The 19,129-nt window shown below is 57.8% G+C and overlaps 3 protein-coding genes across 3 annotated transcripts, besides 2 other annotated features; all 3 read right to left on the bottom strand.

Moving 5' to 3' along the window:
* Positions 1-1,867: 1,867 nt before the first annotated feature.
* LPMP_332490 (Golgi reassembly stacking protein (GRASP)-like protein) lies at positions 1,868-3,496 on the bottom strand (the record flags this gene model as incomplete). The annotated part of the gene is made up of 1 exon (XM_010704039.1): positions 1,868-3,496. The coding sequence occupies one exon, from the start codon at positions 3,494-3,496 to the stop codon at positions 1,868-1,870; it is 1,629 nt and encodes a 542-aa protein (XP_010702341.1).
* A 5,082-nt stretch (positions 3,497-8,578) lies between these two features.
* Positions 8,579-10,270, bottom strand: LPMP_332480 (hypothetical protein; the record flags this gene model as incomplete). Its single annotated transcript, XM_010704038.1, has 1 exon — positions 8,579-10,270. The coding sequence occupies one exon, from the start codon at positions 10,268-10,270 to the stop codon at positions 8,579-8,581; it is 1,692 nt and encodes a 563-aa protein (XP_010702340.1).
* An 803-nt stretch (positions 10,271-11,073) lies between these two features.
* LPMP_332470 (hypothetical protein) lies at positions 11,074-13,878 on the bottom strand (the record flags this gene model as incomplete). The annotated part of the gene is made up of 1 exon (XM_010704037.1): positions 11,074-13,878. The coding sequence occupies one exon, from the start codon at positions 13,876-13,878 to the stop codon at positions 11,074-11,076; it is 2,805 nt and encodes a 934-aa protein (XP_010702339.1).
* A 2,407-nt stretch (positions 13,879-16,285) lies between these two features.
* Positions 16,286-16,387: a repeat region.
* A 1,464-nt stretch (positions 16,388-17,851) lies between these two features.
* Positions 17,852-18,360: a repeat region.
* The last annotated feature ends 769 nt before the right edge of the window (positions 18,361-19,129 follow it).

The following is a 19,129-nucleotide window of genomic DNA, read 5'->3' as shown; positions in this document are numbered from 1 at the left end:
CACCGTGGCCTTCTGCACGACACGACGCATTCTCCCTCAACAACAGAAAACTAGTGGGAGAAGATTTCTGTGCGTAAATCGGTAGGGTTTTTTTTTTCTGATTCTGCGCAGTTCATACACTGCCACACAGGCACACGTCACCTCCTGTCCTCTGCTCGCTTAGTGAATATAAACCGGTCGCCAGGGAACGCGAGAAGAGGGTGTGTCTTCTTTTCCTTGTCGGTGTTGTTGTTTTCGTCTGCCTCTTTCCGAACTTTATGTCTTCGTTTGGTGGTTGTTACGACTGCAGTGGTGGGGAGGAGACAGGCGAGAAGGGAGGGAGTTGTGTGTGGAGAAAACTTTACGTAGGCGCTTTTCACTTGCTAATTCGCTTTGCTTTCATGTCAGCACGTAAGTGGTGGTGGTGGCGGTGGTTTGTGCGATTTTTTTTTTTGGCCAGAGGGGGGTGAAAGGAGCATCGAAGCAGTTGCGCGTGCGTGTATGCACGAGGATGTCGGTGTGTTTGATCGAGTAAAAGATGCGTCGAGGTGCCACACATCCACCCACGGCATACCCCGTTGCCGAACAACAATGAAATAAAAGGAGAGAGTACAAAATGAGAGACAAGAGAGTGGGAGAGAGAGAGAAGCGAAAGTGTAACAGCCGTGGATAACACGCGCTGTGTCGCCGCCTCCGCTATGGCGATGGGCAGAGGCAATGCAAGAGAGTACATACAGGTGTGGAGAGGCCAAGCCCGTGCGTTCCTTTTCCCCCTTATTTCACTTCGGAGAGGACGAGGTTGATATGTCGATGAGTGCCGGCTGCTCATCTGATACGGCAGTGGCCACGCAAGACATCACCGCCGAAGCCTCCGGTCGGCGCGTGTGCGCAGCTGCAAATCGGAGCCCACACCAGCCTTGCAGTGATTCGCGATGCATACTGGCGCACAAGAAACAATCGGTCCGATGCTGCACTATCACCACCACCACGATCTTCGTTCGTTTCACCGCATGCTCCCTTCCGATTCTCCTCATGTATGCGTATTGTTCTGTGATTTGCTTCTTTCGCGTGTGCCCATGTATGTGGGAGTTTCGATAATAGTGTGCTGCCAGCATGGCCCATCTCCCTCCTCGTCCATCGGTCATGATGAGCAACAGATCCATACAAATGTGAGGAGGGGGCACTCGGCAGAAGGAGCTCGAGAAAGAGAGAGAGAGAGAATGATCGAGCTGGGCTCACAGGCGTACAGAAAAAGACAGCGACCACACACACACACACACACACACACACACACACACACACACCACAGACGAGCACGAAGACTTCGCCTAACTGCAGTCGAACCCCAGTTGCCCAACACCAGGATGAGGTCAGAGGAAGAGTAGGTCGAAAGAGCAGCAGCGAGAAAGTATGCGCTCGTCCCTAACACAGGCGAAATGATAAGAGGAAAAGGAACGTCCACATGACAGGGAAAGATGAACACACAACGGATGGGCATGGCGTGTGCCATCACCGCAAGTGCAACAGCCAAAAGACAGTCAACATAAACAACGAAAAAATGCGCCAAACTGAGCGAGCGGGCGAGAGAGAGAAAAAGCTGCCAGTGGCATACAGGCGCTCGCAGCTCTACCAGGTGCGCTCTCTCTCTGTATTGGCTCCTCTTCCTTTCCCTTCCGGGGCTCCTGCCGCACGCATTGCTCTCTGCGTCATCCTCTTCTCGCCTCCTCACTCACCAAAGGAGAGTAACAATCGTCGGTCTTAATGGTTAACGCACTCACTGCAGGCAGAGATGCAGATATGAAGAAAGACGCAGGTGCCAGAAAGTGTGGAGACGGGAAGGAAATAATGGGCACACGGGCCACCACATTCTTAGCAGGTTTAATCGCAACTACTCCGGCGTGCGCTTCGCTGCAGCTGCACCAGGAAACACCGGGAAGTGCAGTGGAGGGGGCATTCTTTGACTGGAGAAGATGGGCATGGCCGTCATGGGTAGCGGTTGCGGTGGTGGTGGTGGGGGTGGGGGAAAATAGGAGGCCGGAGCAGCGTCGTGGTTGTGCGAGCCGTTCACTTCGGCAGGAAGACTCGCTGAAGATGGGGGAGGTGAGAACGGCGGTGGCAGGCGCGACGATGAGGGTAACTGTTCCTTCGTGAGTGTATGTTGTCCCAGCTGGCAGTCGGCCACCACTGATGTCCCGCGTGCCAGTGGTGCACCCTCCAGGACGTCATAGTCCGGAGACTCCTCATTCGCAAAAGGGTTAAACGTCTCCTGCCCTGTTTGTACAGCAGCTGTGGTTACCCCTGCATCACCATCATGCGGCGGCGGAATTATGCCGCAGGAAGCCGGCGGTGGCATCGGGTAGAGGGCCGTCTCCGCCGATTGGTGCTGTGGCTGCGGCCATTGGGAGTACGGTTGCTGATACGACTCCACTGGTGACTCGCGCGGGTGCGTCGTGGGCGCGGCCGGCGAGTCAGTGACGTCACAGCGCAGATGCGTCTCCTCCGATAAAGGCCAATGTGGTGGTTGTGGTAAACAGTCCTTTGGTTCCAGAGGCTGCTCCGGCGGGTGAGATGCCGCTCCCACAAGTACAGTGGTAGGAGACTCTTGCAGAGTCTGATGCTGCTGATGTTGCGCGCTTGCCAGCATCGCAACGCTCGGACCGACAGACATGAATTTGCTCATGACCGGCAACGAGGACCCGTTGGCGAGACTGGCGGAGGTGTCGATTGAAGGGATTATGTGCAACAGGCCCGTGGCAACGCTAATGCCCAGTGCTGTCTCTGGGACTGTGCCCATCTCCACCCCCACCTCCTTGACAGTGTTGTTCTCGCTATTGTACACCAGGAATAGCAGCACATGCGGCACCTCTACCGTCTCATCCGGGAAGCGCTGCTTCCGCTCCAGCGCCCAGCGCTGCTCCTCATGCCATGCCTCCAGTCGGCTGTAGAGGTCCTTCTGATTCCTTATAAGTGTAATGAGTGGCTCCTGGGCAATCTGCATGCCGACAATGTAGTCGCGATTCGCCTTGAGTTCTCTGGAGTACGCGGCTGGGCTGCACTCCAGCACGTCAACAACATGCACACAGCGCTCCGGGCAAGCGTCCGCGCGAGTCCACTCGATGCTGCACCCGAGCAGGCCACCACCGCTCCATTCGTCTGACGGGACGCAGTAAACGTCGCGGTAGCCGCGGCAGTACAAGTTGTATGTGGTGAAGCAGACGGACTGGCCACGGTGGTTCACCACGTAACTCTTGAAGAACTGCATCCCCTGCTCTCCCTCTGAGTCGAGAAGAACGTGGTCGAGAGCAGTGATAATGTCAAAGAAAGGAACGAGGCCGGCCTTGTGAGCAGGGCTGTACGGCAGCAGTCGAACCACCTGAAAGCCCACGACACCAGAAAGTGGGACAGAGGCTACCGATGGGGCCGTCGAGGCGGAACCGGCAGGCAGCGAACGCTCTGCTCCGCCGGTGGCGGTCTGTCTAGGCGGGTCCCCTTTTGCACTGCCATTGTCCTGGCCCATTGTCAGCGCAAAGGGTTGAGGGGAGAAGGGAGGGAGCGAGAGAGAGAGAGGTGGCCGTGTAGGAGGCGAGCGCAATAGGAAGCTCGCAAGAAGCCCAAGAAGGCGTGCCAGCGCACGAAAAAGAGAGAGAGAAGATGCAATAAAACAGCACGAGTAGTCCGACTGCTGGTCCCACTAGTGGTACAGCAAAGGGGAGGGAGGCCAACACACCACAACAACGAGATTCGAGACCAGCGTGCGTGTAGGGTGAAACAGGCAGCTGTGCACTACACAAGAACGATGCAAGGCGCTCAGTAGTGGCGAAGGAAAGGAGGGGGGAGGGGGGCGAATAACTATGAACGAGAAAAAGGAAAGGCGGATGTGGAGATCAAGAGCGCATTCGGAGGCCGACGTGCCCACACAGGCATGCATAAATGAGAAGATGAGGCAACAGTAATAGCAGCGATCCCAGTTGCAGAGCGAGAAACTAAAAAGAACAGCAAGGGACCCAAGAGGCGCTTCTCCAATGAGATTGTGAGTGCAGCGCAAATGACTCGGTGCACAGAGCCGATTTCCCTCGAACACTCCCACTGGCAGCAGCTGCCTCAGCGTCTTTTGCCAGCTACTGCAATGGAGAAGGAAAGAAAAACACAGCCACGCGAGTACCACAGGTTTGAAGGTGTTAAAACTAAACAACAACAGCAAGACAGCAGAAAAGAGAGAAGTCAGAAAAAAAAAGCTTCTCTAAACAACCCAACAGATGAGGAGTCCACGATTCCTCAGCACTAGGCGCACGCACACAAAAACTCCAAATCGGGGATACGACAATGGTGTGTTGTTTTTCTCTCGTTATGTGTGTGTGTGCTTGTCTACCTGTACCTGCAAGACAGATGTGGACGCCCTCTCCTCTACAGGTGGCCAGCCTCCAATTTGTGGGTGAGTGTAGGAGGAGTGGGGAAACCAATGATCTGGCAAAGTGAGCTGAGAACGACTGCGTGCGCAACACACACACAGCAGGAGTCGTATCGTTTGCTCTTTAAGCGCCGAGCTCGGCTCTGTGTGTGTGTGTCTCTCTCTCTGTTCTAACCGTGTGAGCACCACCACTTTCAAAACAGTCCTAAGGAGGAGGGTTTACTTCCAGGCGCTTGTTGTAGTTCGAGCCATCGACAGTATAAATAGTCTGCATGTGAGTTGCTGTCACACACGCTTTTCAGCGCACACTGCATAGGCAAGTGTGTCCGTGCTCGGGTCCGTGTGTATATAAGTCCCACACGACGTCCGATGAAGCGAGGAAACAGACCGCCGCAAATCAGTCGATACACGCCAAGAAAGCGAAATGAAAAGAGGAGGACAGTCAGGGAAGAAATGGAGATGGGTAGAGGGGCACTGTGCAACACGCCAAGAAAGGCGCACGTGAGAGGAGCGCTACGTGCCAGTAGAGGAACGATGACGCGCACACACAGGCAGAGAGAGAGAACGCATTTCACCGAGTCACCTGCTCTACACACTTTTGGTACCGACTCAGAGTAGAGACGGACGTCGCCGAATACGAGCGATGCCTTTCACAGCGGGTGGAGAAAGGGAAAGAAATATGCAGAAGCACCATAGCACAGCCTCATCCAGTTCGTGCGAGAGAGCAACAGGGACGCGCTCGTGGGCCTGCCATACGTCCCCGTATGTGCTCACTTGAGCTCTTTCACGACGTATTCTTCCCAACTTGGTACTGGTGCTGCTGCTGCTGCTGTTATTGGCGTTTTATCCTCTTTTCAACGCTCGCGCAGCTCTTTTTTGTGAAAGGGAGAGTACTGCCACCTCACTGATCTTCTTTCATGAAGTAAATCGAGGAAGGGGAAAGCCGCTCGTGAAGGAAAGCGCAGGGAGCAGACGTAGACGTGTTAAGCTCGGGGGTGGGGAGGGGCACGAGGGTGGAATAAGAGGGTGCGCGTGCGCGTGAAACAAAACACACACGCACACACACAAAAGAGAGAAAGGAAAACAGCAGTGGGATGTGCCGCTGAGCGACATGGAGCTTTAGGGGCCCACAAGCACGAACGTACAAACAGGAAAGAAAAAAAACGAATGACAGCGCCGCACCCGACTCCGTCGCACATGTCGTCCATGTCGGCATGAGCTTCGATGATGGTGGGACGGTTTTCGCTGTTGTTGTTTCCGTCTTTCTGCCGTCTTGCGTAGATGATAAAATGGAGCGTCGCTTGTTTTCTTTTCTGCGGGTGTAATGAGTCGATGGGGTGTGTAGACGTTACGCGAATCACCGAGGCCAAAAAGGAAAGGCGCAACTGATAAAGAGACTGAAAACAAGCGAAGAACCAGAGAGAGAGGGAGGAAGGGGGGGGGGGCAAAAAAAACGACGGCGCCATCGCAAAAAAAAAAGCACCAAAAGAGGCGGTACCGCTCGTCGTTGTGGGCGTTGGTTTGGTTCTTTCCTTGGCCACTTTCACTGTCTCAAGTGCTGATGGGACATGACACGCCTCCCCCTCCCCCTAATGCCCCCGCCGCAACACGGAGAGCAGTCCACCTCTTGCGGAAACCCACACAAAGGGGGGAAACAACAGCAAAAGAACGTCTGCACCTCTTCAACGTCACAACATCCATACGCCGCACATTCGAAAAGGAAGCAAACGATAACAGGCAAACCAAACCAGCAAGGCTGAAAATCCAGCAAACAGGACAAGAACCGAACACAAATGGTGTCGTGTGAGGCGATCGCGAGCAGCGAAGACCAGTGAAACGCACAAAGTGGGCTCCAAGAGGAAGCCCACATTTGAGGCACGAATGCGTGAGTGAGGCAGCAGCAGCAGTAGTCCCCCTCCCCCTGCAGCAGTGCTCCTTCTACAGGGAGAGGGGGGGAAGGAGGTACACGTATAGAAAAGCAACCGAAGAAAATACATAGTGAAATTTAAAGACAAAAAATACTCCACGACACAGTGCAACGTACATTGAAGCATCACCAGACGTGGAAAGGAGCTGGAGTGACAGAGTGAGGCCACAGAAGAGAGGGGAATCATAGTGCTGCACAACAGGGAAGAAAGCAGTGAGGAGAGATCAGAGGACACAAGAGAAGAGGAAAGCAGCAAAACAAGGAAGGTCAACTTCAGCTATCATTGGGTGGGTACATCGGTGTGGGCCGAGGGAAGGGAGTCATTACCATGGTGTCGATGTGCTTTGTCGTCTTGCGGCAGAAGTGGCCACCACGGGTGCAGCAGCTGGGATGAAAGCGACGGTGCCTGCACGAAGGAGACTCGTCGATCGAAAGGGGGGGAAGGGAGAAAGAGCAGCCTACGTAGGTCAAAGAGAAAGAAGGAGCGGGCGACCTTAGCTCAGTGCGGCTCGTAGAGAAGGGGGGGATCGCCAAGGCACAGGCTGCACAGAAACATTGTGCAATGCTGCGCATCCTGCGTTCCAACATCAACGGGCCCTCAACAGTGAATAGAGATGCGCACACGCCCACAGGCAGTCACGGGGAGCTGTGAGAAGATTAAAAAAAAAGAAAACGAGAGAAGTGGCCACCTACACCTTTACGGAAGGCGCGCCGCCCACCTCTGTACGCGAGTCGGCTTGCAGCAGCTCGGGCGAGCGACCACTGCACCCGAGCGCGTCAGAGCCACGGACGAAGAGCGACTGCGGGCCTGGCAATTCCACGCACGTGGATGGGGTACGCATGGCCGAAAGCGAGCCCGCCGACACAGTGAACGGCGACAACGGAGGGGCAGGGTAGAGAAACGGGGAAGTGGAGGAAGGCAACCCCAGTCGGCCAGTCCCGAGTAGTATCGGCGCTGACTTGTCCGATTCTGCGTTTGACGTCATAGCTGCTTTAGTGCTCACATTGGGTAAGGGGGAGGAAGAAAAAGAGGGCCCCAGCCCCGGTGTGGTCACCGACGACGACGCAGATCCTGGAGTGGGCGAAGCGTCAGCGAGGGCAAGCAAGTCCGCAGCGGCAGCGGTGGTCGTAGAAAAAGCACCGCCGCTACCGTGCAGAGGTAGCACGGGGGGGAGTCGAAGTGAATTCAGAAGAGCAGCGTCAGGGACGTTCTCTGACGTGTTTTCCACCACTGCGAGAGATATCGGATGCGGCGGTGGTGACACCGGCGCCGGCGCCGTTGGGCCTTCTCCTTTCTGTGTCGCCAAGAGCGTTGCGCAGGTGGGGACTGCTGCAGAGTGCTGTGGAGTCGGTGACAGAGACGCCTTTGTTGGTGCACTCGCCTCAAAGTGTGGTAGGGCTGCAGGAAAGAGAGAGGCGAGATGGAGTGGCGTCATCTTGGCGGTGGCAGGCGAAGGGAACAGTGTAGGCAGCAGTCGCTGGCGACACCAGGAGGAGAACGAGGCGTACGACAAGCGGCTCGCCCCTTCGCCTATGTTGCCAGCTGGAAGTGGGATGGAAGAATCAACGTCGCCCATGGGTAAGGCAATGGAGGCTGCGGGAATGGGGCGAGCGTACGATGCACGCAGTGATGGGGCGGCCTAGTGTAGATTTATAGCGTTTGCACACGACAATGACAGTGAGAGGCGCAGCTGTGTGGAGAGTATAGAGAGAGAGAGCAAGAGAGAAATCAAACACACAGACGGAGTAAAGAGGATCATTAGGCTGGCGCATAGGACGCCGAAGAGGTGTGACATAGAATGCGGAGGTCGAGCGAAGGAAGGAGAGATCGAGTCACGTCTGACTCATCTGCTGCAATGCTTGGTTGGTCGCGCAAAGCAAACCCTGGGGAGTGCAAGGAACAAGAGGCGCCAAAACGCGATCGAAAAACAAGCGTTCTCCAGTTGCGCCTTGGCCCGCACGTGTAGCCGGGGAGGTGGGGGGAGGGGGGAAGAAGGGACGCCACGAGAGACCTCTTCTGTGACGGTGAACCATAACTCTACTCTCTCGTGTAGCTCTACAGGGAGATGGTACGGTGAAGCACGTGCGGCGCGGCAAAGGGCAACATGCACGCAGCGGTCACACACCTGCACCCTGCCCCTGCAGTTCGTCAGACGCATGCTTAGTCACAGATTTGGTGAATTACCACACGAGCAGACACGCGTGTTGGACTCTTTTTGTTCTTGCAGCTGTTTGCTGTCCTTATTACCATCACCGGATGGTGGCTAGGCCGGCTTGCCAGTGAAGGGATTTACGTTTACGTGCGCAGGAGGGACGCACACGTCCACCGACTCACCCATCTCCGAGATGCCACTGATTTTACCGAAAGGTCGGAACTTTTGCACGTCGTTCTTCGCATAGAACTTGAGAAGGCGGAAGCTGCGCTTCTCTGCTAGCTTGCACTCTTTTATCGTAGTTACAATGGCATCAATGCGCTCAAGCTCCTTGTTCGCCGCCATGTCGCGCATGGCAATGATGCGCTGCAGCTCCGCCTCCATCTTCGCGTGATACTGGTCGTGGAGGCGTTGAAACAGGTCAGACTTGGTCGCTAGCTCGTTCAGCTGTCGCTCACGAAACGCCTGCAGCGCAGAGGTCAACGCCTCATCGAAAACTGGGCAGTCGCTGATCCACGTGTCGATTGCCTTCACGCCGTCGTCCTGCTTGGCGAAAAGTCGGTTCAGCAGAAGCCGGCGCACAGTAGCCACGACGTCGTCCTTGCGGTCGTTCTGCATGACCAACTTGATCTTCTTGCTGGCATCCAGCGGGAAGTCCTCGCGCACGATGCGGCTACCAGAGCGAATTTCCTTTGCCAGGTCCGCCAGGCGCTTACGCGACCACAGCGCGAAAAGAACTTCGGACGTCTTGAGGGGCTGTACCTTGACTTCTCCAGACTCCCCCGCGACTGGTGCTGCAGTAAAGAAGTTCGATACTGCAGGCTTGGCAGCGGTACTGGCGGGAGTTGTCGTCCCCGGTGAAAATCCAAAGTCAGCACCGCCTGGGGAGAAGAGCTTCGTTGCTGACTTCCCGGAGCTGAAGGCGAAGGAGGAGCCGTTGGAGGAGTCGGGCGCAGTGTTGGCAAGAGCCTCGCCCACTGGCTGAGGCGCAGCGCCAAAGCCAAATTTGAACTCCGGCGTCGCCGAGGTCGTGGCGGCAGTTAAAGTAGCCGGATTAGGAGCCGTTGCAAAGGGTGCGCCTCCAAAAACGAAGCCAGGCATACTCGTGGCTGCAGGGGCACTTGCTGGCGCGGCTGGTGTCCTGCTAGCTGGCGCACCGAAGCCGAAGGCGGAGGAGGAAAGCACGGCGGTAGCGGAGGCCCCACTGTCGCCCGCACTGGCGGGCTCGCTGCGCTTCTGCAGAAGAAACACGTTCATATCGCTTCCGTCCGTCTTCACAACGCGCCGCCAGCACATGCCCTGACCCTCCAGCGGCAAAATGCGCTCTGGGGCGTTGTCCTCGGCGTCGCTGTACGGCCAGTGAACCTTTACGATGTACTCCCCCGGCGCCACCGTCGGCTGTGTGGCCTCGGCAATGACATAGCAGTCCACCGTGACACCTTCCATACCATCGTCGCCAGCGAGCAGGTCTTCTTCGCGCAGCTGCATGAACCAGCGCGGGCTGCTGGCGGTGCGACTCTCGAGCACCTTGCGGAACTCACTCCAGTCGTATGGCCGCTCCCCAGCGCCACGCTGAATAAAAGTGCGGTGCACCAGCTTTGCCGAGAAGAGCTCCTCCATTTGAATTGGGTTCGCAGCGGCCTTGTCGAGCAACGGGTCGTGATCATCGATCCACTGCCTGAGTGCCTCCTGGTCCGCTTTCTCCTTCAACGCCCGCTGATGCTGCGCGTCTCGCCGACTCATCGCAGCGGCGGTCGCCCTTGGGGACTTCTTTGCTGTCGCCAACGACTTCTTTGGTGCCATTTGAGTATCGCTTCGTCGCTGGTCGGCACCGGTTCTGCTTGGAGAGTACAGCCTGTGCTATTTGGAGGCACACTACAGAAGAAAACCAAAAAAACGTGGGGGAGTCAACGGCACCTCTGATTTTGCTTGTTTGATTGTTTTCCTCCACCAGCGGTGAGGTTCGTTCCCGTGAGTGTAAGAGGGGTGCGAGCAAATAATGGAGGGGCCACAGGCCAAGAGAACAAAGCGACGAGGGGAAGAGGGGAAGAGGGGAAGACCCGTACAGGCAGCGCAGTCATGGAGAAGCAGAAGAAGAGCGTGTCTCGCTCGCTCTTGCTCTTGCTCTTGCTGTGTGTGTGTGTACCTGATCGACACGGCAAAGGGGTGAAATGAGGAAGCGTCGTGCCTTTATGAGAAGCAAGAAGAAAAGAGGTGAAGGCGCCCGGCACTTCAGCAAGCGCGTGCTGCTCTTTAGCAGGCTCACCTCCGCTAGGGCACTGGTGCCCAAGAGCGCTCAGGGAACGAAGAGCCAACAAAAAAAAAAGAGCGATGAGGACGGCAAAAAGCCGTTTGGCTCTCTAGTTTCTCAAGAGGGGGGATGACAGGGAGCGGACTCGCTTCCCTTCCACCCCGCCTCCGCACAGCACATACACACTAGCCCGGTAGAACGGGAAGCACTGAAGCAGCACACGGACATCACTTCAGCACAGTCAGCCCTCAAAAAGGAACGTACAAAGAAACGAGAAAAGCTAGACCGACAGCGCGAGTGGTGCCCATGCACCAGAGTTTGCCACCAGCGACATACACCAGCGTAAGTGGAGCGGTCAGAAGAAGTACGTGTGGGTGGCTCGCATGCGCTTTAGGGTCTCGAGTCGCTGATATCGTGTGCTCTGCACGCTCTCCAGGTCGTTCAAGTCTTCCATAAGCTCGTGAAAAAAAGCGTACGAGCGGAGGTACTCGGCTGCCATGCAACGCATCACATGCGACAAGAGCAGCACCATGCCCTGCTCGTAGTTATTGAGCTGACGTGCCGGCGCGGCACCCCAAGTGGCGTTGCGCGACTCGTCGGACGGGCTCTCCGAATCGCTCCTTGACTCGCTGAAGGCAGTAGCGTCCGTATCGCACATGCCCCCGCTGCCAAGCTGCTCTACATTTCGAGACGGCAGCGAAGAGCCCAATATGGTGCCTACCGCTGCCACAGCTGAACGCATATGGCGCCGAAGTCTCCTGCTACGCGGGCGATCGACCGCCACGGCGAGATTCGTCTGCGCATGCGGTACGTCAACGGCGAGCGCGGTGGGATCGGTATGGTGACGGGTGCCATGCTGCTGTGCAGTGATGCGCAGATATGGTAGAACAAGCCCCTGGCCGTTGTCAGCAAAACTGATGACGCGGAACAGCGAGCGCCAGAGGAGCTTCATGCGTAAGCGCACGGGCTTGTACTTGGAGCGGTAATGAAGGAGGCTCCATGTAGCCAGCAGACCGCCGGCCAGGAAGACTGGCATCATTGCCATAATCTTGAAGTTGATGTCATTGCCCTCCAGCACCTCGTCAATGCCGTTGGCCACGCGACTCACCTCCAGCGCCTGGTAGGACAGCTGGATGAGCATGATTCGTGGCAGGTCGCCAAACAGGATACTGCGGATTGGGTGGCGCACAGAGTGGCGGTACTGCTCATCGATCAGGCCCATGCCCTCCGGGTCCGCGACTCCAGCCCGTAGTCGCTCGAACGTGCGCTGCCGCAGCTCTTCGAGGCGCTTCAGCGGCATGTTTGGATACATGTCTTCATGAAAATCGCGAATGACATTCGCCAGCGATACGGCGTCTCGCTCGACTGCACCTCGACGGTCCTCGACACCGGGGCGGACGTAGAAAAGGGACTCGCGCAGCTGCTTCGCGGGACCAATCACGTAAGATTGAAGCATCCACCGTCCCACCATCACTGTCTGCCGTGCAATCGCCGCCAGCTCCGCTGGTGACTTGGTGTACACCCATATGAACGGCGGAACGATTGTGGCAGTCGCAACAATGATGCGCTTCCAGTGCCGCGACGCTGGTGGGCTGTGAGCGCGCTGCACCACCACTGTCAGGCGCCGCAGCAGCAGCCGGGAGCACTGCACGCACTGCAGCAGCACCCGCGCCCCTTCGCGAACGCTCGCCTGTCGACCCCCACTCACCTCGCTGCCGCCATGAGTACCAGGTGCACCACCCTCTGCAAAGTGAACCCGTAGGCCACTTGGATGAGCTGCTGAGGCCGCTTCGCCAAGTGTAGACACTCCGAGCAGAGCGTTCTCACGTGACTGGTGCAGACCGCCTTGTGCCTCAGGTCGCGCAGTGGTGGCAGTGGGCAGCCCAGCAACAGAGGGGCCGCCGCCGATGCCCCCGCCACCACTCCAAGGAAAGCGGACCTGGTCACTCGCCCCCAGCACATCCAGCGGCAACCCATCAGGACAAAGCATTGCCTTCAGCTCTTTCAGCATCGACCACACCGCACGACGCAGCTCGTCCATACCGTGCAACGACGAGGCTGCCTCAGCCTCTTCTTCTAATACGCTGGTAGCACTCTTGTGCTCAGACTCGTCGTCCAGGCCATGATGTGTGTACGGTGTCACCGGGGCTGCAGCACCGACAAAACTGCTCTGGCTTGCTCTGTGCGGAGATCCCGCGCGGCTGCGAGGCCCGTGCACCAGCAGGGAGCCACCACCACTCATGCCGGCCATGACGGGACTCCAGAACATGCTGTTCGGATTTGAGTTGAAGTCATCGCCCCCACCGCCTCCGCCACGGTGAGCATTGGCGTCGTTCGTCAGCACAGGCGACGCCGTGAAATTACTTCCAACCGCCGCGGCTGGTGTGCGTATGACCGGCGCTGAGACAGCGGCTGCCATGGGCGACATCATCACCTCGCAGCTGCGCTGCACCTGCATGACGAGCGTGTTCAGTTGCTCCAGTGCCCTGTAAGCTGCGCCGATGTAGCTCACGATAAGCTGAAAGACGCTCTTCAGTGTGAACATATGCCTGCTGATCTCGTACTGGACATGGTTCAGCTTAGCGTGCAGGCCATGCGACCACAGGCCCCGCCAAAAGGACGCGGAGGAGAGAGCCTGGTGAAAGGCGGCTTGGCGCGGGTGCTCCTGAGCCCACGACCAGTACCATGCACTCCACGCCACAAAGCTCTGCACCCCTGAGAGGTCACGGAGGAAGTGAATCACCTGCCACCGCACCCACACCAGCAAGTGCAACCATCCGGTCAGCTCCACTGCATAGGCATGCTTATCTCTGCAGTTCGCCACGCTTGCTGATCGCCTCAGTGCAAACGTCGCCGATGACTGGGCCTGGGGCGCCTGCGCGTCTGCACCATTCCATGGGTGGTTGAAGGAATTTGAGTGCCTCGCACTGCGGAGGCCTGAGGAGGTGTCCACCGCCTCTCCGCTAGCTCTGCTACCTCCGCCGCCGTGCCGCTGAAGCGGCAGTGCTCGCTCGTCAAAGTGCTCCCCTCTGACACCAGAGTCGTTTGACCTTGTGCCGTGGACATCACCCAGAGAAGCAGCCGTAGGTGGAGGAGAAACCGGCAGATTAGTACCATTTTCTGTTACCCCGCACGTTGCCGTTGGAGACATGGACATCATCTTGCTTGGTGAATAGGTCGGGTGCTCCCACCTCGCATCTGCCGTTGAAGTATTCACTTTTTTGCAGACGTTTGTGTGGGATGCAGTCGATGTGAACGACTCCGGGATGGTCTGAATACCCAGCGACATTCTCGCCGCACCGCCTTCCATGGGGGAGGGGCCGCGGGTGTACTTGCGCGGCATCTGCGTGAGATGCGATGAGGCAGCGCCACCATCATTGCAGTCCCCTTGGTGGTCGCGGCCATCACCAGTATTATTCCCGTCGTACAGGTCCCTGGTGCTGAGCAGCCGAGATGACTGAGTAATGGCCACCGCGTCAGGTGAAGTTTTTTGATGTGTTTCGACTCGCTGAGAAACAGCGGCCGACCCGCATGGAGAGACGGAGTGGACGGGTACCGGAGGATGCAGCCAGCGCACTGACTGCGCGGCACTGATGCTTGTCGACACGGGGGTGGCGGCGAGTGTCGACGTAGGTGCAAAGGCGGCACGCACCCACTCCGGCACGCGAGCGCGCCCAACCCTCGCAACAGTCGAGTTCGCCACAACAGCGCCAACAGAGATACTTGAATTCCAGTGAGGAAGAGGAGCGGCAGGAACGGAGTCAGGGCATCGTGCCTGCCCGTCTGCTGAGAGTACCTTATCCTTGAGAAAGAGCAGCGACCCACGCCTGTGGAGACGGCGCACCCACCTGCTCAGTCGTTCCCAGAGTTGTGGCGCGGTTCCCCTGACGGAATCCCCGGTCGCAGCCGAGCCCTCCGGCGTGTTGAAACGCGCTGCTGCGATTGAGGGCGCCGCCCGGGAAGGATCCGCAGTGAAAGAGACAGACCGCGGCAGCTTGCAGGGCGAGGTGTGTGCCTCATGCACCGCAGTGCACTCGCCACCTTCGCATGGATGCGATGGCTGAACTCTTCGCGTATCAGCGTCTCCGCGAAGTGGTCGGGAATCAACTGTAGCGGCTTCCTCTCCACTCACCCCAACCTCTGCTGGTGCGGTGCCTCTCGGCAGTAGGGCGCTTGGCTGAGAGAGGATGTTGGTATTGAGCTCTCCACCCCCGTCTTCGCAGGTCGAGGCGGGAGTGCGATACAGGCCCGCATTTGAGCTGGAAGTCTCGTCCAGAATGGTGCGCAGCAACTTCTCCAAGTCCTCAAGGGTGTGGAGATGGGCAGCAGCGTACTGTTCGATGAGCGCGCCACTGACCGCCCCACGCGGCAGGTGCTCCGCGATAAGCGGGGTGTGGGTAAGACAAGCGTAGACTTTGCCTGATTGCGCCTCTAGCGCATTGGCAAAACTGTGACAGTAGAAGATGGGGGTTCGTACATCGACGCCGTGTGCGTTCATGGCACACTGTAAAGAGGCGTACGTAGATACTTCACCAAAACTCTCTTCTTCCTTTCCCTTTCCTTGTCGCTGACGGCGGCTGAAGAGGGTTCGTTTTTCTTGCTCATGCACGTCTTGCCTCAACACAGCGTGGCGTACTTCCTCCTGCACGCGGCAGACGTGCAGTTCGTCGACACCAAAGCAGAGGGGGAGAACGAAACGAAAAAGGCCCAAGAGCGAAGGAGAGGGAGAGGGAGAGAGAGAGAACGGGCACAGGAATGAAAAGTACACTGTGCGGAGCTCCGCGATGACTGCTGATCTCTGCGTAGATACGTAGGCCTGGCGTAGAGGGGACGAAGTGCATGTATAAGGCAGTACTCAATGCCCTCAAAAGGGAAAGAGGGAAGCAGAGAGGCAAAAATAGAGGGGACACGCATACACGCATACACACAAAGATGCACCGAGGCGCATGCAGAGTACTCGCGCGGGCATCAATACGACGAGAGAGAGAATATGGGGACAGAAGGAGGGAACCATGTGAGGGGCCGTAGTGAAATAGGGGAGCTAATAAAACACTAGGAAGGTGCTCCTGTGAAGGTGTCGGTGAAGCCCTTGCGCTCAGCGGATGATGGAAAGCGATCGGTGACGAGGGAGGTGAGGCGCAGGGCGCACAACAATGGGCGATGGGTCATCCGCGCTGGTGATGAAAGGAGTAGAGAGAAAGATCTGCCTGCGTAAGACTGTGTCAGCGAGACCATCCCTTTACCTTCATGTTGCACGACGGCAAAGACAAAGGTAAGGCAACGGTGGGGAAGGGGGGAGTTACAGCGACTCGACGTGTACTCCAGGAGTGAGGAGAATGAACGACAGTGGAATAGCAGGAAGAAGAAGAAAATAAATGAAGCCCAGTCACTTCGTCTTGCAAGGGCGTGCAGGGGAGCTGACACTGCCACGATCGCGGTGTATGAGGTGAGAATACGTAGAGCTCTCAGCCGACGCGCATTTGATTTGTGCGTATGCTCGTGGGTAGTACGACCACCAGAGGTACATGCCGCTGGTTTTCTCTCCGTCTAAAAAGTCGGCCCACAGACCACCAGGGAATGGATGCACTGATGTGCACGCGACCGCTGTCCTTGAAGGAGGCGTGCATGTGCGGGGCTTCGAAGGGGCCTATGCCTACACACCTCTGTGAAGGCTAGCGAAGCGCTATGACGACACTGTTATCCGGCGTGTACACCCGCGCCAAGTGCGCAACGAAGCCGCTTCGCGTGCGATCCGGGAGATGAGTGCGGGTACGGCGTAGCAGCAGTAAGGAGTCGTGGAGTGGTAGATCGGCATCTTCGAGCAGGTCTGCGTTGCCCGTGTATGCTGCGCTGCCGGCTGGGACTACGGCTACCGTGGCGCGAAAGTGCACAAGAGCCACCCTGCACACAGTCACAGCATTCGCGGTCGCTACACAGCGGGCATGGAGTGGAGCCGGTAGTAGCTCGTCCGCGTAGGTCGCGTCCTACTTCGCGCCCGCCACTGAAGAGGCACCCCAACAAACCAGTCTCCAGACGACGTGTCATCTGCAGCGGCCCGCAGCGTAGCTGGCTGTGGGTTTGCCGAGTGGCGCAAGCTGGAGGGGTGCGCTTACCGAGCAGAGGTACCACATCCAGCAGCGGGCATGCCCCTTGCAGGAGCTCCAGAAGGTGGAAGATCGCTACTCCCCTCACGCCGTGCACTGAGTACGCCTGCCGCGCTGGAACGTCTCTCAGGGTAGAGGTAGTGTACAGAAACATCTTCCCATGCCTTCGTTCTCCCTCCCCGTGGCTTCGGTAAGTATGGCATCGAAGGATGGAGGCTGGGGTCTGTTCGTCGCCGAAGGCGTCGTGGAGGCATGCGCCGCACCCTCCTATGCACCTATTCGCTCTGCCTTCGATATCAGATGGAGAATGAGCTGGTGCAGGTTGTATTCGTGGTCCTGTGGCATCTTGCGTGCACTCAGTTGGTGGAGCTTAGAGGAATCAACTAAGAAATGCACCTGTCCATCTCCTCTGTGTTCGCCATTCCACCATGGAGCCCCTCAAAGGAGGTAAACCACAGGCTCTCCCAGAGTTGCCACAACCCGTCGCAAGCCTGCATCCGCCTCTTCTCTGGGCAGCAGGTGTGGACGGCCTCTATGAACCTGCTGAGAACAGCCTCACGGTAGGGGTTGTCGGTAGGGTCTACGAGGCGATAGATTTACCCCACAGAGACCTGCACACCCTCCCTCATCAGCACAATGATTGCACCATCGGCGATCAGAATCTCCATGTGCGTTGAGCGTGCGCCTTTTTCTCACTCTTCGGGAGCCCATGGGATATGGATCAACAACGTATGTAACCGTCACTGAACTTTGTGACCGTGAGAGCGCACAAGTCCCATTCCGAAACAAGAAGACGCGCATGGCTGCTCTACTTGGATCAGCCCATCAGTCCTCAGAAGGAGCAGGGGCCCTTGACGTCATCAATGTCACAGCCGCATGCACAACGTTCCTGCGTGGCCACGTTCTTCGGGTGTGCGGGGGGTTTGAAACAGAGCAAAACAAAAATGAGTGCGATGAGGTAAAATGAATTTAAGCGCATTCAGGGTTTTTTTCCGCACAGACTACTGCGTCACAAGTGATAACAGCGGACACCTCAGTGCGTGGCCGCATCAAGGCCCAGCGCCCCCATCCCTCTGGACAAGCCAGGCAGCCTTCCTCCCCTCTCCCTGGCAATGCCGAGCCACTTCTGGCGGTGACAGAGTCAGGCGCCTACGACGTGGGGAAGCCAGAGCGATGTGCCGCTGCTGATGTCGGCGGTCAGGGCGTGGACGGCGCTGCGTCGGGGCGGCCTGCGACAGCGAACACGGTTGCACTGTCCATGTGGTGGGCAACGTGTCAGCGGGGCGCGAACGCATCTCACCAGGCCCCATGCTGCCTACTGGTAGAGAACCCGAGCCACGCCGAGGGATGCACCAGGCGGCGAGCTGCGAGGCGGGTGGGGAGTGTTCGAGGCAGAGGGCAAGCTCCGATGACTGAGCCGGCGCACTGCTGTGGCGCGTGCCTGCGGCTGCTTCGCACCCCGCGATGGGCCTGCAGCAGGGGCGGGGGTCGAGTGGAGCTGAAGTCGCGTTGGATGGATGAGAAGGGACACGGTGAAACAATCAATAAAATCCACGATTCACACACACACACCACACGCATCTATCAGCAAATATGAAGCTGGGTGGCACCATTGACGCGGTGCGTCAGAGAATGAAGGGGACATCTGTGTGGACGGAGGGGGCCGGCTACGACGGCGGGGCGTTCACCGCACGCGTCGCGGCTGCAGGCGTAACGGTTAGGTCGCCGAAGAGCTCATCGAACTCGGCGTCAATGTCCGCAGCGAGTAGTGCTGCAGACGCTCTGTTTGCCTCCATGGCTGCCGCTGGAGCAGCAGAGGACGTTGGAGACGACACTAGCTTCGGTGACGCCATCACTGCAGGGGACGGGGCGGGGGCAGGAAAGCGCTGCCGTTCTGGTGTGGAGACAGCAGCCGCCGAGGACGCTGCTCCAGAGGCTGAAAGTGCCACCTCGGCTGCCATCGGTGTCGACTCCGCCACCACAGTGCCTCGCGGCACCCTAGCCGGGATGTACGTGATGAGGTCCAGATCCTCTTCTTCGCCGTCCTCGCCCAGCGAGAAAACCTGCTGCGGGTGCTGCCATGACGGTGCGGCGGCAGGATGAGCCATAGCTGTTGGAATAACTGCTTCGCCACTTGCGGAGCCTTTCGATGCCGCGGAGGGAGCGGTGGCAGAGGTGGATCCAGGGTCCGCTGTAGAGGAGGGGGCTAAATTGGTGTTGGTAGCCGTTGCTGTCTGAGCTGCTGCAAGCTTGCTGCCCGCGGAGGATAGCGCTGTCAACGCCTGCTCGCGGGTCTCCGTGAGGCCC

Source organism: Leishmania panamensis (genome assembly GCF_000755165.1).
Source record: "Leishmania panamensis strain MHOM/PA/94/PSC-1 chromosome 33 sequence".
Lineage (NCBI taxonomy): Eukaryota > Euglenozoa > Kinetoplastea > Trypanosomatida > Trypanosomatidae > Leishmania > Leishmania panamensis.
This window is presented reverse-complemented; position numbering and strand designations above follow the sequence as displayed.